The following is a 16,704-nucleotide window of genomic DNA, read 5'->3' as shown; positions in this document are numbered from 1 at the left end:
CCCCACTGATTATGGATATGGTTTGGGTAATAAAGAAGGAACTGGTTAATCATATTTTCAACTATGGGGTAACTCCCACGGCAAGTAAGCCAGCAAAAGACAAACCATGTTTTCGGAAACAACTTAAAACTAAACAACCAACTGTGAACTCACTCAACTTTGTTGTTGATTCGTTGTTACATGCCTTACAGGTCGTTAGATGCTTATGGAGCTTACACGAGGAGGAGGTCGTTGTGGGATATGGACTGTTATGTTCCGTGCTTAACATTTGAACTTTATGAACTTATTGAACTTATGTTTTGGTTTTACGTTTTATGCTTCCGCTGCTAACTTAAAGTTGGTTACTTTCTTTTGGTCACCAATTGTATTGTGGTTGGTTTTATTTACTTAATTACGTTGTTCAATATGATTGGTGGCTCGATCCTGGTCATGTCACGCCTCCAAGCGGTGATACTCCGCATGTGGATTTTGGGGGTGTGACAATGTAATCATGCATTTTTGGATTAACTTTTGAGTTGATGTTGTAATCTATGAAATTACAGAGTTAGCTAGTCCATCCGGTTGAACCGCTCGGTACAATCTGATTCAACCGGTTAAACCATTTTTTAGCCTAATCCGGTTTGATTTAAAAACCGGTTTTTAAAACATTGAATAAAACATACCTAAGTCCTCAAAATACATCTTGAAACAAAATCTTGATCGTTAATAAAGAATTCTACAGCTGAGATTAAACTAACATTATCCCTAAAAGACCACTCAACATCAATTTATGGCTTTAATCTACATTCTTCCAAAATGGGAATTGCCCAATTAAACTAAAGATACAATCTTTACTGCAAAATGTACAAACCCCAATGTTGTAATTATGGCAAATATAACAAAACATTGGGCAGTGACCTTCCCAACAAAATGTTCCCTGTTCCACCATTCTTTTTAACAACAGTATATAGGAATAATATTAGGGGTCAGGGGACTACACAGATGCCAATTGGCAAAGCAAGCTTTCTTTCACTTCACACATAAAACCATAAAAATCCCACATGAACACACACTTTATATTCATTTTCATGCAAAAAAAGTTGTAAAAAAAAAAAAAAAAAAATTCAGTTTCATGTCTGTGTCCATTAAAGAACATGATTACATAGGGTTGTCAGAGGCAAACATGGAGAAACAAGCCTATGAGATGATATACAATAATAAAGATTTGAACTTGAAAGCCACTGAGTTGAGACTTGGTCTGCCTGGCTCTGAGTCACCAGAAAGAGAGGTGGTTGTTCATGGTGGTGCAATCAAGATTATGGTCGCTGGAGCCAAAAGGGGTTTCTCTGATGCCATAAATGGTGGTTCTCGGAAGTGGGTTTATGCAGGTGATGGTGGACAGGAGGTTGGTTTGGTTAAAAATAGTGGACAGGAGACTGATGTTTCGGTTTCGCCTGAGCCGGCTTTACCAGAGATGAAGACTCAGGTTTCTGATAAGCCAATTGGTCAAATTTCTTCTCCTGCTCCCAAGTAAGGAATGTTTATATGAATTTGTGAATTTAGATGTTATAGAAGTTGGATGGTTGTTTGTTTGACTTTTAAAAGTCAGTTCTCATAGTTGGGCTTCTCTTTCAAGAATCTGATCAATGATCATATATTCTTTGTTATTATAATATATCATATGATTTGATAAGAATTGTTGGATCTTTATTTTTTTTTTTTGTGTGATTTGAGTGCTTGCTAGTGATTAAGTTTCTTAAATGGTATTAGCATATTACTCATCCATGATTCCAAGATTAGCGGTCTACTTTAGATTTTAGAGAGTCAATTCAATGGTTTTCAAAGTTTAAATTTAATTTAACCTTAATAAATCTCAGTTTTCAACTCCAAACTGTTACATATATATTCTTACTAAAATCATAGTTTAAAATGCAACAGTAGCCTCAATCCAAACACAGTAATTCTCATCTGTTGTCCCAAAAATAAAACATACAAAGTTTCTATACTTTTTTGTTATTTTTTTACCTTATTTATTTCTGGTTTTAAATTTATTTACTTTTAAATTCACTTGTATCTATGTTGATGCTAAGATTAATTGCTAAAAGGTACATGTTTTTGTTTCAGGCAACAAGTTGTAGGATGGCCTCCAATTCGATCTTTCCGAAAGAACACCATGGCTGTTAGCCAAACAAAGAACGAAGAAGAAGGTGATCAGAAAATGGGATCGGGCTGCCTTTATGTGAAAGTCAGCATGGATGGAGCTCCATATTTGAGGAAAGTGGATCTCGAGATCTATTCGTGCTACTTAGATCTTTCTTCAGCCCTTGAAAAAATGTTTAGCTGTTTCACAATTGGTAATCTCTTTTGATTATTGATGCATATTATAAGTTGTTTCTTGATCTTTCATGTTACAGAAGATATGTTTCAAAGAACTACTTGGAAGCTTTGGTATCTTGTTTCAGATTTAGAGTCCAAAAAACGTGTCATAAAAGTGATAAAGGGTTCTGTCATGAGTAACTTTCAGTTACATACATACATACATACATACATACATACATACATACATACATACATACATACATACATACATACACACATATATGGACTATTAAGATAAACTAGCATGGGCATAGCATATGCATGTACGGTTAGTTCTTTAGGTATGGGCCTTCTTTTGTGAGCTTCTTGGGCTTATCATAGAAGTAAGGCCTTCTTGGTTTTACATCTCTAATAGTAAAGATAATAAATACCAAGGCAAATTTAGGAACCAATTTTTGAATATTTTAGACATTTTGACATGATAATGATTGGATTTTGTAGGTCAATATGGTAGCCATGGAGTTCGTACGAGAGAGGGATTAAGCGAGAGTCGGCTTATGGATCTTCTCCATGGTTCCGAGTATGTGCTAACCTATGAAGACAAAGATGGTGACTGGATGCTGGTTGGTGATGTTCCATGGGAGTAAGTTTCACTTCCCTCAATGTTTTGACCAGTTTGATTTATGTGGTATAATTTAACCATTCTATCTGGCTTTCAAAACAATTAAATGATGTATGTGGAAGCTTAGACATTATCAGTTAATCTTTAGCATTTGCTAGAAACCAACTGGTTCTTTATCACCTGAAGCCAAAAGTTAGCCTGTTTGACCTTAAAGTCAACTGTAATATTTTCAGACAGAAGTTTGGTAAATCTTGATGAAAAATTCTTTTGATGCAGTATGTTCATTGCCTCATGTAAGAGGATGAGGATCATGCAAAGTTCAGATGCAATTGGCCTAGGTAAATTCTTGAACATTTAACTAAAATTCATGAAACCCAAGATCTTGATTATTCAACTATAAATCAAGATACCTTTTCTTCCTCTTTGTATATTTTCTAGATTTTAAGCAAACACTATTCGCTGTAGCCGTTTGATGTTTTATTTCGCAGCTCCTCGAGCAATGGAGAAGTGTAGAAATCGTACCGAGCCCGATAATGAATGAACTTATAATTCTTGTGGAAGGATCAAGTTTCTTGGAAGAAATCTATTTGGGTCTTGCTCTAGAAAGGATGGAAGCAAAGCTTCCATTTAGATTCCAAAGTCTTCATCAAAGTGTCCTATATTATTGTGTTGAGTGTACCACATCTATGACTTCTACTAACACTTGCAATGTTTCTTAATTTTGTTATATGGTGAAAAGGGTAAGACTTTAATATGTGAAAAGCCATTAAACCTAAAGCCATCCATCTGAATCCTGAAGATTTAAAATCTTTATAATTTGCAGGGCAGAATGTCATTGTTAAAACATTTACCTAAAAGTTTTTTATTAGAAGATTTATATTCAATCCCTATCCTTATTTTTATAATTACACTAAAAATCACTAAATTCTCTCTTTTCCATTAAATAATATTTTTATATCTTTATCACTATTATTATCCTTTTTCTCTCCTTCATTCTCAAACACTTTAAAAAATACTAAAATATTACAGAGGTGAACAGTGTTTACCATATATTTACAGATGAATTTTCTCTCCCTCCACTCAAAACCACTCACAATTATTACTTATAATATAAGTAACTCACTCACATAAATATAAATGATCCATTGTGAATGCTCTAAGAGTAATATCTCTAGATGAAAATCTACAATTGTCTCAAAATAAAAAAAAAAAAACAATTTTTAGAAATAAAAACAGTTATATTAATAATTATAACAATACTATTATCAATAAAGGTATTCTCATAATAATAGTAATAGTAATAGTAATAGTAATAGTAATAGTAATAGTAATAGTAATAGTAATAGTAATAGTAATAGTAATAGTAATAGTAATAGTAATAGTAATAGTAATAGTAATAGTAATAGTAATAGTAATAGTAATAGTAATAGTAATAGTAATAGTAATAGTAATAGTAATAGTAATAGTAATAGTAATAGTAATAGTAATAGTAATAGTAATAGTAATAGTAATAGTAATAGTAATAGTAATAGTAATAGTAATAGTAATAGTAATAGTAATAGTAATAGTAATAGTAATAGTAATAGTAATAGTAATAATAATAATAATAATGCGTAGGAATTTCCGACGCCACAATCTTGTGAAAAGTTGCGCACAAAAAAAAGTTTCCCACGAGATTTTTTCGACCATAGATATTTTGTTGTAAATGCGTGGAAAACACAATTTTCGACGAAAACGTGAGTCGGAAATCACCAATTTTCTAGTAGTGTTTTGTTAATTGAAAAAGATATTTATATATTATCAATTTGCAACATACTTGTGTTGTTCCTGGTTGTACCCACGCCTTATTGGTTTCATGTGCATATGATGTTTATACGCTTAGCTTTGGAAGTTGTTTTCTTTAATGGGTATTTAAGTGTGGCTTTTTGAGGGTTTGGCATCACTTTGTAATTTTTAGTTTCTCTCTTTATGACCGATGAAATCCCACCGCCTCTTTAACGTCCGGCGACTACGATGGCCGAAGTTGCTCCAATCGTTTGTCTCTTCGTTGTTTACAAGTTTATTGTCGTAGTTTTTGTGTTGGTTGTTTTCTTATGGGTTTTGTCGTCGTTAAAAACAACTAATTACGCTTCGACGGTTTTGTTTAGAGTTTTATGTTGGGGTTTTGTGTTGCTTTGAAGGATGTGGTGTTCCATGCCCTTTTTTGGTTGGGATTTTGTCCATCGTTAAAGACGATGGCTTACGCATCTTTGTTTTTTTTTTTTAATTTCTGGTCTGGGTTTTGTGTTTCTATGAAGGATTTATTGGTGCATGTGTTTTTTTTTATGTTAATAGGGGTTTCATTGTGGAACAACTGATGTTGTTGTTTAACCTTGATTTTGGTTTACAGTTGTTTTTGGATATTTGGATGAAACCTTTTGAGTTTGTAAGGGCATGTGAAGGTATAACGATAATGTTCACCGGAGATCTTTTATGTTCTTACAACTATTGTTAGTCTTGTGACGTTAGTTTATCTGGTCGATGAAGATGACTTATGTCTCATTAGAGACCGTTAGCTATGATGTTGCTTTAGACTTTGCTTGGTAACATATGTTACAACTGTCTATTTGTTATGAGCTTTGATTTATGGCTGTTTTGATATTGATTACGACCATTTGGGTTTTGTAGTTGTTGGCTGATGTACTAGTCGCTTAGCCTAAGTGGTTTCAGTCTATGATGTGGCTTTGGCTTGGTAACTGAAACTCCAGCAGTGTATTGCTTAAACATTCTTTTATTTAGTTGTTCGTTTTATGGGTCTGTGAAGGTGTAATGATAATGTTCATCGGAGATGTTTAGTGGTTTTATAGTTGTTGTCAGTCTTTGTTATGTTTGTTTGTTGGGTCGATGAAGATGACTTACGGCTCATCGGAGACCATTAGCTATGATGTTGCTTTGGACTTGTTGGGTATATGCTGATGATGAAAGGCAAAACCCAAAGGAACCATCTTCCCTGCCTTATGGAATAAGTTGAAGTATAATCTAATTTCAGAAGTTTTCCCCCTTGAAAGCTTTACAAAACAACCACCAAAAGTGCTGGAACAGAATTCCTGGATCAAAGAATAGAAGAACAGAAGTACAAGTGTTGGATTATCAAAGTGTTAGACAACTAGTCAACAACCAAGTCAATAAAAGTCAAAGCTAAAGACCAGAAGACCATGTCAACAAGTCAAACAAGACAAGAGGTGCTGGATTCCAAAAGTGCTGGCAGTTTTGAGAATCCAACTATTTTCTATTTACTTATAGCAGTTTCAATGTAGGAATGTGTTTAGTAACTATCCAGTAGTTTTGGATAACTGGTGGAAGTTACATCATTAATTAGGTTGTTTAGGGTCGCTTTCATGGTGATGTCACCAGCAGTTCTCTCCTCCTATATATAGTTCTTCACCCTCAATGTAACACTTAACACTTAGAGCCAAAATGCATATGGACTAAGTGAGAGAGACAACATGTAACACCTCGTAAAATCATGTCCAATATAGTAACAACACGTGTCATGGACTTTAAACATGTGATGAATTGATTTCGAAGGACCAAAGTCGACAAACGAAGAATGTATATATGTGAAAGGATCCAAAGTGTCAACATTTGGAAAATTTTCCTTTCAATAACCCTACACGATGTTTATACTCTTAAATGAATGAATTGTAAAACGTATGAAGCCGTTTGTGGAAGAAAGTGAAAGTTTACAAGACGTGAGGGTTAAATGTGTCAACATGTTAAATTAATACCTCTGAGTGACCTTTTAACAAACCCGGAACTTTGTAACGATTAATTATGCTCCCAAGAACAAGTGACGTAGGATCGTTTGCACCACCGAAACGAGTCGCTCAGAAGAGTTCTAATCAATACGAGAGGCGGAAACAAACGTATCGACTTACAATCGGCTTGATTTACACACAGAATCAATTTTAATGTCTTGTATATTGATATAACAGCTTATTATAGTCAGGAGACATGTCGGCAACACCTCGGTACCGGAATCAAAATCGTTACAAATGAATTGACAGCTCAAGTATTTATAGACATAGCATTTCGCACGGAATGGGCAAATGCCATTTCGTGCGAAATGGACCAAAGTCCATTTCGTGCGAAATGGATTCTTCCATTTCATGCGGAATGGTCTAATCACACTAATTTCATCTAAACTTGCCTACCGAGCTCCATTCTATCCAATCTAGACACAAGACTCGATACAAGACGAAGTCGACAGACATATGCACCAACAGACTCCCCCTTGGATGTTGACGAAGTCTTCGGTGTTGAGTCTTCACAATCTTCAGTCTTTATCAGTCTTCGCTGCCAAAGAATCTAACACTGTAAGCATCCTTCAAATTCTTCTCTTCTTCTATCATCAACTAACCTCTCCCTTGGATGTTGATTTAACAATCTTCAATCTCCTCTTTCTATTTCCTCAGAATCTCAATCTGGCTCTTCGCATTCTCTTGATCAGATCTCTTGATTCCTTAAGGTCTTCAGCATTAGCAGCTTGTGTGGACATGGTTCCAGGATCAAAAGCTGGCTCTATGCATCTACAGAACCCCCCTTTTCTAACAAACTCCCCCTTAATTTGTGCTGGGATCGTAGTCTGACTTTCACAAGATCAGGATCAAAGCTTGGCTCTCTGTAACACTCAGAATCAGGAACCTGGCTAATCCTGCACATCCTCTACCTCAAAATAAATTTTACAAATTTATAATTTGACAAATTTATAAACCACTTGCAGGTATTGATCAAAATGATTTAACATTGACCACTTGTAGGAATAACATTCAAAATTTGGTTTCAACTAATTGAACCATTTAATCTTTTCAGAATCAACTCCTGTTTCAAACACACTCTCCCAAACCATTGTTTATCATGCTTAGCACTCGGAATTTTGAAAATCAGCTTTTCAACATCAGTTGTCGAAAATAAGATGAAATAAAATCTTTTTGGTTTTTCAAAAATTTATGCTAAAACACACTTAAAATCTTTTTGGGATTTTTGTAATGAAATGCATTAAAGAAAAATTTACAGACAATATTTTTGTGAGTTTGTGTAAGAGGATCATATAAGTTTCTGAGACAAATCACTAATTCCGTTAAGCTTTAAACATTTTAAGATCAAAACGATTCACTTAGATTGTCAATATACTGATCCACTTAAATTTTCACACAAAATTCAACTGTTTCGAGATACGAGATTAATGTTTTAATAGACTTAAGCTTATTCGCGTGTCCCACCTCAGAATATACTCCCGTATCCAGACTTCTATATTCAGTCTTGCAGGTGAATGTACACTAATGATATCTGTAATTAGGTAAATGCGAGGCCATGAGAGCTCAGGTTAGAACTTCCGTTCATACAAAGAGATGATGGCTCGTCTTTTGGTGTGTCCCGTTTGGGGATCTTTTCTTCAACAGCACATGATTTGCATTTTTCAATGTTTCATCATTTTTTATGCTGAGGGTGAGCTTTAAGATTTAAGGCAATGCAAAGCATTATATGAGGACTAGGCTATTGCTTCCGCAAAATCAGAAGTCCAGATATAATACCCCAGATATCATCACGCACAAAGACCTAGTTTGTCAGAAATAGAAAGCCCTTCAAATAAGATTTCAGGGGTTACCTATGTATCCAAGAGATGTTCCCCACAAAATAAGCAAGTTTGATATTTTAGATTTATATCTCAAAAACAATCTACTAAATGTGTAAAAACCTACTGGCACATCCTCAGTGAGATCGTTTATCACATTTGCCTTTACAATTCTTTAGCGTGCTGTGATAGTCCACTGATGTACTATCATTTCCTCTTTGTCACAACAAAACTCTTTTTCATTTTATCATGTTTTTGGCCTTTTCAAATTAGATAATGTTTTTGGATTTTCTGTAATTTCTTACTCCCCCTAAAAATTCAAAATCATATAAAGAAAATTTGACAAACTGATGTGAATTGCTTCAATTCACCATCCACTTGGCTTAAACAATCAGAACTCCCCCTGACAACAAACTATTTTCCCATTATGATTTCAAAACACTCAAGTTTGTTTTAATCAAAATGGTTTTTCCAGAAAATAAGTTTTGTTGAATTTACCACTTGTAAAGTTGGGGTTATGATCATCACTTTGTTTTCCAGTTAGTTAAATGAATGATTAAATCAAGTTCAACTTAATGACCTTGATTAACCACTTGTAGGTTTGCTTTATCAACCATACCTACTTAAAATCGAAGTATGACAATCTTCAAGAATACAGCCACTTGTAGGACAAAATATCACAGATGTGAATTTCTCAAGAAAGATGCCGATTCCTACTCCTCAATTACTAACCTGGGAGTTCCGGCAAGTCAGGATCTTAAGTAGAAAATGCAGTCACCCAAGCCTGACCAGCCTTGGGTGATTGTTCATTATCGTTAACCCACCATCTTTTTGATTTGTAAAACTCTTTTGCTCCTTTAACCTTCCTGTCAACCATCTTCCCAAAAATATGTTTTACCTTTCCATTAAAAGCTTTTTCAGCATCAAATTCTTCCTTACCAGGAAAGAATTGATCTGAAATCTCAACCTTTCCAACTTTTAACTTTAAATTTTCTTTTGACAACGGTGGAAAGTTTTCATCGTTCATTTCTAGAACGGAATTCTCATTAATTTTCTCAACAAATGACTCTTCTGACTTTGACGAGTCAGATTCATTGTCAGAACTACTCTCTGATTTAACAACCCATTTCTGTTTGTTCAAATCGACTTTTCTTCTGTAAAAACGTTTTGAACTTTCATTGAAAACTTTGAATTTTCTGCTGGTTGTTCTGTTTTATCAAGACATTTCTTTTTCAAATTTGAGTTAGAAAAAACTTCCTGTTTTGTATTGTTTGACTTGGGGCAATTCCAAGCAATGTGTCCAACATCTTGACACTTGAAACAGGTTCTTCTGTCAATTCTTCGTTCAGATCTCATCATCATATTCTTCTTTCTTTCAGCGAGAAACTCTTGATTTGACTGTTTCCTGAACAGTTTCTCCTTCTCTTCTTCTGAACTTGTACCTGCAACAAATTTAGTTTTTGATTTATAATTTTTCTTATTTTTATAATTTTCTGGAGGAATAAAACCTAATCCATTCTTTTTGAAATTACCGTTATGGTTTGGTTTCTTTTGAAAACCATAACCAGAACTGTAACCTTTTTTCTTGTTTAATATTTGTTGAACTCTTGAAGTGTACTTTTTAGGATTTTTAGTAAGATTTATATCTTTTATTTCAGAAATATTAATTTCTGTTAATTTGAAAACCTGTTTGATCTGTTCAGTTTTGACACTTCTTATTGGAAATTCCTCATCAGAATATAATTTGTCTGAATCATTCAAAGTATATGCCACTTTGATTGGTTCGTCATTCAAATTATTTTTTGATAACAAGAATTCTTTATTGTAAACCCTTTTGACTGATGAACTCGGACTCTTGTCTGATGAACTCGAACTTTCAGATTTAGACTCCGACTTTGACTCTTCATCCATATCCAACACCTGATCGACCACTTTCTTTAATAACTCAGACTCATGATCAGTGTCAGACGCTGTGAATGTGACGTCTATGTTGTCTGGTAACTCATCAATGGTTTCAGACTTTAACTTTATGTTGAGTGCCTTTTTTAATTGCTCCTCATTTGGCTTTCTGGGAGAATAACTTTCCCAGATCGGGGGCGGACACTTGTTATATTTGACACTTTGCTTCTTACCAGTATTCGTATCGTCTGTCTTTTTATCTTGAAAAGCTTCAAGACCTGCAACAGTAGGATAAACTCTGTCAATCAAATAATCGCAAGCTTTATAACTCATCAACAATCGTTTGATTCTCTCATTTTCAATCTTTTCAAGTTCCAAATCCTGCTTCAGCTTTGCACAATCTTCAATATACTCATTGATGACCTTCTGCTTCGTCATTAATGTTGAACTCATCATTGTTTGAACAGCTCCCATTTCCAAGTTTGTCTTGTTCAAATTATCAACCGTTCTGTTCAGCACATCATATGATTCTTTTACATACTTCACATCAAACGATAATTTTTCTTTCAACCCTTCTAGCTCACTATACTTCTTGTCTTTTTCTTCACAATGTTTGCATGATTCCAAACATTTCAGACAAGGTTTCGTGACTTCAACAATCTTTTCAACTTCGACGATTTTTTCAACTTCGATGATTTTCTCAACTTCGACGATTTTCTCAACTTCGACGATTTTCTCAACTTCGACGATTTTATCAACTTCGATGATCTTTTCATCTATTATCTCAATTACCTTTCCCATCTTCATTGGTTCTTCATCGAATTCTATTTCTGCTTCCCACCCTTCAACTTCGACCTTTTCCGTCGACTTTTCTTTAACTTCTGCTTTCTCAGCTTCCATTTTTTCTTTTTCTTCAACAATCCTTCTTGCTTCCAATTCTCTCTTCAGACGAGCAGCCCTTTTCTCTTTCAACATCTCAATTTTATCTGCAAAAAACAAATTAAAACTGAATGAGTCTAAACTTTTTCTAGCATTATTAATGTATTCTTCCTCATCATCGGTATCTTCATCACTTTCTGATGATCTGAAAATCTTTGTTCTTTTTTGGCTTGGATTTGATTGCTTCTTCTTCCAAGATTCGAGCAACAAGTCCTGAATCAGCCGGAACGTATTTATCCCAGCTAAATCCCTCTGCCACTTTTTCATCGTCTTGATTAACAAGATAAGCTTTTTTCTTTCCGTCTTCAATAGCACGGGATGATGATGGTTGTTGAGCAATCTGATGAAAAATTGATTTTTGATAATAATCGTTCTTTCCAAACGGATCTTGTCTCTTGGTTGCTTCTTTATTTTTACATTCTCGTTTAACATGCCCCTTTTCTTTGCAACGAAAACAAGTAACCTTTGATTTGTCAAACCCTATCGGAGATGTAGCAACATCACGGAAATCATCTCTTCTGGTGATTTGTGTAAATTTTTCAGCTCTTCTTATAGCACTGGCTAAACACCACTTGATGTCCATCAACTCAAGTTCTTCAGCATCAATCTGATCATAATCCTCTTTGGTGAGCATCGGATTTCCGATTCTTCCACCAACTTAGCTTTCATATGACTCTAACAAAGTAACAAGTGAAGCCATGTGTTGCTTAGCCACTTCTGGAGAGAGATTTTGACCATTTTGAATATTCAGTGTAACATTGCATTGTAGATTTGTTGAACTATGTCTTTGAGAACTTGGTGTTGTGAAATTCGGATCAAAACTTGAATACGATGACGAATATCCACCACTCTGAGTTGTAGTGCTAACATTCGTTCCAGAAGAACTATCAGCATTAAAAGCAGTCTTTATTTTTGGACTTGGAGTAGTCTCAAATTTGCTTCCTCTGTAGTATAGACTAACATCTTGTTGAGCATTTGGATTATTCATGATAGCAGTTTTCTGAATATCCAATTTCTTCAATCTTCTGAATGAACTTAGCCAAATTCATACTTTCAGATTTTCTCATATGTTTTAAGATCAACAAATATGTTCCCCATTTATTCTGTGGTAACGCATCAGCAAGCTTATCAACCCATTCATCGTCTTCTTTCTTGATCTCCAATCTTCTCATTTCCTGAACTAGATGATAATATCTATCGATAGTCTTCTTAGTCGTCTCATCTTCAAAAGCTACAAACATATCAAAAGATTTCTTTAGTAAAGCACGTTTATTTTTTATCATATCAGCACTTCCTTTAAATTTTTGAATCAACGCCACCCAAATTGATCTAGCAGTGTCCTCATGTTGAAGCAAAACAAAAATATCTTCTTTTACTGCTTGTTGAAGAATGCTAATCATCATTTCTTCACTGATGTATTTTAACTTCTCTTGCGCTGAATATTCACTTAAAGCTTTATCATTTCCACGTCATCTGTCGGTTTAACGTAATCTACATCTAATGAGCACCATGCGTCAAACTTGTAAGCTTGCACCCAGTTTTCAAACCTATTCTGCCATCCTTTAAAATCCTCAATGTACATAAGCTTCGGAGGCTTTTGAAAAGTTCCCGTTTCATTTTCAATTTCAATTGTTTCGGCAGCAGTAACTGGAGCAGTTGGAGTAGTAGCAAACGCATTATAAAACTCTTCTTCCATGTCTCGGTTTTGAAAGTTCACAAATTCACAAAGTTCACGCGAATTGAAGATTCAAACGAAATGATATCTTCAAACGAAATGGCTAGGTGCGAAATGACTCTTTGGTGCGGAATGGACCTTTGGTGCGAAATGGGACAAATTCAAGCGAAATGATCCCTTAACAGACGATTTCGTGCGAACTGAAATTCCTTTCAAACGAAATGACACTTTGGAGCGAAATGGGGTTCCAATTCGTGCGAAAAGACAGCTTTCAAGCGGAATGGGTTCAATCCGTGCGAAATGAAGTTCCCAAGAGGCAATTCGTACGAAATGAAGGTCTATTCCGTGCGAAATGGTGCTGACGTCATCCTGTCGGCCAGAATTTTGTCAAATTGATCACGTTTTCGGTTGATTTTAAGTCTGATTCTTTCAAGGATTCATTAAAACTGTGTTTCGCACGTTATCTGAGAAATAAATCCATTCTAACCGTAAAATCTTGTTAATTTTGAAAAAGAAGGTGTAGAAGTCAGAAATTATGGTGAAATCAGGCTGATTTGGCAAGAACTCTTCCTCCTGAGCTCTGATACCACTTATAGGATCGTTTGCACGACCAAAACGAGTTGTTCAGAAGAGTTTTAATCAATACGAGAGGCGGAAACAAACGTATCGACTTAAAATCGGCTTGATTTACACACAGAATCACTTTTAATGTCTTGTATATTGATATAACAGCTCATTACAGTCAGGAGACACGTCGGCAACACCTCGGTACCGGTATCAGAATCGTTACAAATGAATTGACAGCTCAAGTATTTATAGACATAGCATTTTGCACGGAATGGGCAAATGGCATTTCGTGCGAAATGGACCAAAGTCTATTTCGTGCGAAATGGATTCTTCCATTTTGTGCGGAATGGTCTAATCACACTAATTTCATCTAAACTAGCCTACCGAGCTCCGTTCTATCCAATCTAGACACACGACTCGATACAAGACGAAGTCGATAGACATATGCACCAACAAGTGACGAAAATTTCACAAGGTTTCGATATCGTTTGAGATAAATATGTTAACTTTCGTAAATAAAGGGTTAAAGCGTCAACGAGGCAAAACTTGTATTTTCGGTTATCGTTTAACGAAATCGGACCTAACGATGATTGGTTATATCTTATAGATCATCAAAATATAAATTTTATGGGTTAAATGTGCTTGAAACAGAAGTTATTACGTTTTAAAAGGTTCAGGGGGTGAAACTATCAAGATTGAAACTTATTGAGCTGGTTACCTTAGTGGTGGCGTCGCGCCACACCCATACCCCTCTGGCGTCGCGTGACGCGACGGCATGATCTGGACAGAACCCATGCACAGGTGCAGATTCTGCACCCTTCTTCTCCAATACAGCCATGCACTCACAAGAACTCGATACTAGGGACTCTTTGACGGTATTATAAAACCTCTAGACACCTGTAGGCATCAGATTTCACCTGGGGGACACCTGCAATGATCCTATTTCACTCCCTTAACTATATAAAGGGCCATGTTTGGAGCTCATTCCTTGTACTTTAAAAAATTCTCAAACTTTCAATCTCAAAGCTTTCAAATACCTTCTCTACAGCATCCTGACTTGGAAGGAAGCTCTCTTAGTCTAATATTTCATGCTAAGGACTCTTGTAAGTGTTCTTAGCCTCTGTAGTTAAGTTTTCATTAGCTTAATGACCGAAAGTCAAAGTTACCGTAATTCTGCTTTGACTTTGTGATTAATCACTAACGGTCCGACCATTATTCTAATGGAAAGTGGCTACGTGTTGGTAATTATGTAGGTGTTAAACCCTTAAATGGGCACCTTCTAATTATCACGTTTGATATCTCAAACGATATCAAAAGAGTCAGTTAATTGTATCTACCAGTGTAAACTGACGTATTTTTCAAAAAGGTTAAGTGCAGGTACTACGTGTAATGGGCTGGAAACTCCTGAGTATTAAATAAAGAGTCTTGCAAGCTTTTAATACTTTAAGTCTGTTGAACAATATTTTCTTTCTGTTTTAGATCCGCCTGTGGATCCACATACAACCGTTGTGTAATATTTTATTATACTTTCAATTCGGTTTGTATTATTATTTTAGACTTCCATTGTGCATAAAAATGTGATTATCTGACCATGATGATATCAACTACGTCACGATACTCCCTACCGGGCGCACCGGTAATACGTGGAAATATCGGTGTGTGACACGACACATGGTGAGGGGGAGTACATTCTGTAGTGTGATTGTATTGTAAACATTTGAATGAAATGAATTATTATGCAATCATTTCCATCATCAAAGGAATTGCATGCACACTTTAATCTAGCTGATTTAAGTGAATTGGCTATCTTTTATTACCTTTAACACCAAACCCTAAGTCGAAAACCTTTAGGTTATCAATCTACGAGTGTCTATAGCATGCCTAGGGTAAAGTTTTTCTTTCCATAACACATGAGACACTGACCAAACACAATTCACAACTAAGAATTAGGATACATAATCATTAGCAACAATGAATAAAAGCAATTTTACTTCAAACACACAATATAAAAGCGAGGTCAAAACTAAATCAAAAGTATCATCCAAACCTAGGAAGCTATGAAGTGTTTAGCTACTCATAATATTCAAGAACATGTCTAGAATGATAATCAAAGCAAAACAAAACATGGCGCCAAGGTTTAAAGTATGAATAATCAAGTGAAACACAAACCCGAGACACTTCTAGCTTGTTAGGATCCGAGGCTCTCATGGTTGTGCTTGTTTGTGATGTTTGAACAAATCAAATAGATATGAGCAGTTTTAAGTTCAGCGGAAATGGATAACAAACTTTGTAAACACAATCAAAGGAGAATATAGTTTGATAAACAATTGCTTTTTCATAGAGTCGAAAGATTACATTAAAAGCAAAAGGTTACAATGCAAGCTTACAGACTATACTCCCCCTCAGCCTGATACTCCAGGGTTGGTTGCACAAGATGAAAGGATTGAATTGAGGAGAAGAACTCACTCAAAACGAATCAAATATAACAATATAGAGTACTGTCATATTTATAGGCAAACCAAACTACTGATGTACCTCAGCTGACGTCACCATGATAGTGACATCTAACAGCCTAACAACCTATAAACACTGATCTATACAAAACTACTGATGTCTAAAAACTGATTGATAATACAATACAAAACAAGTCTAACACTGTTCACGTTCCACTGTTGTAGCCTAAGCACTGATTACTTGAACATCAGTGCTTTCTTCAAAAGGTGATCAGTCTTTGAATGAGCAGTGCTTGGATCTTCAGTAGTACTTAAGAGACATCAGTAGATAGAGCTCAGCGTTTGCCTTTTAGCAGACTTTAGTTGTTTCATCAGTGTTTGGTTCATCAGTTGTTCTTCTGAGCAGTGTTTAGAGTGTATCAGCAGATAGGTAACCACTGTCAAGGGGAGAGCTTAGTGTAAACTGCTGCTTATTGTAGTCCTCTGATGTGATCCGGTTTTGGCTTTACATTATCTGTTCCTCTGGTAGGGTTCAATCCCAACAATCTCCCACTGGAACAGATAATGCCAAAACCCTTCATTATTCAGGACCTTTATATCTCATCAAGAGTTCCTTAGCTTGTTTCTTAAATTCTGC

General features: G+C 35.3%; 2 protein-coding genes across 2 annotated transcripts; one reads left to right on the top strand and one right to left on the bottom strand.

Moving 5' to 3' along the window:
* Nucleotides 1-965: 965 nt before the first annotated feature.
* LOC110865531 (auxin-responsive protein IAA27) lies at nucleotides 966-3,682 on the top strand. Its single transcript, XM_022114802.2, has 5 exons — nucleotides 966-1,509; nucleotides 2,104-2,333; nucleotides 2,800-2,941; nucleotides 3,197-3,258; nucleotides 3,409-3,682. The coding sequence occupies exons 1-5, from the start codon at nucleotides 1,112-1,114 to the stop codon at nucleotides 3,459-3,461; spliced, it is 885 nt and encodes a 294-aa protein (XP_021970494.1). The 5' UTR covers nucleotides 966-1,111; the 3' UTR covers nucleotides 3,462-3,682.
* Nucleotides 3,683-9,892: 6,210 nt separating this feature from the next.
* LOC110944794 (interaptin-like) lies at nucleotides 9,893-11,639 on the bottom strand. The gene is made up of 2 exons (XM_022186441.1): nucleotides 11,121-11,639; nucleotides 9,893-9,976 (listed from the first exon to the last, which is right to left on the bottom strand). Exons 1-2 carry the CDS (start codon nucleotides 11,637-11,639, stop codon nucleotides 9,893-9,895), a joined length of 603 nt encoding a protein of 200 aa, XP_022042133.1.
* Between the last annotated feature and the right edge of the window lie 5,065 nt (nucleotides 11,640-16,704).

This window comes from Helianthus annuus, chromosome 6 (assembly GCF_002127325.2).
Source record: "Helianthus annuus cultivar XRQ/B chromosome 6, HanXRQr2.0-SUNRISE, whole genome shotgun sequence".
Classification (NCBI taxonomy): domain Eukaryota; kingdom Viridiplantae; phylum Streptophyta; class Magnoliopsida; order Asterales; family Asteraceae; genus Helianthus; species Helianthus annuus.
This window is presented reverse-complemented; position numbering and strand designations above follow the sequence as displayed.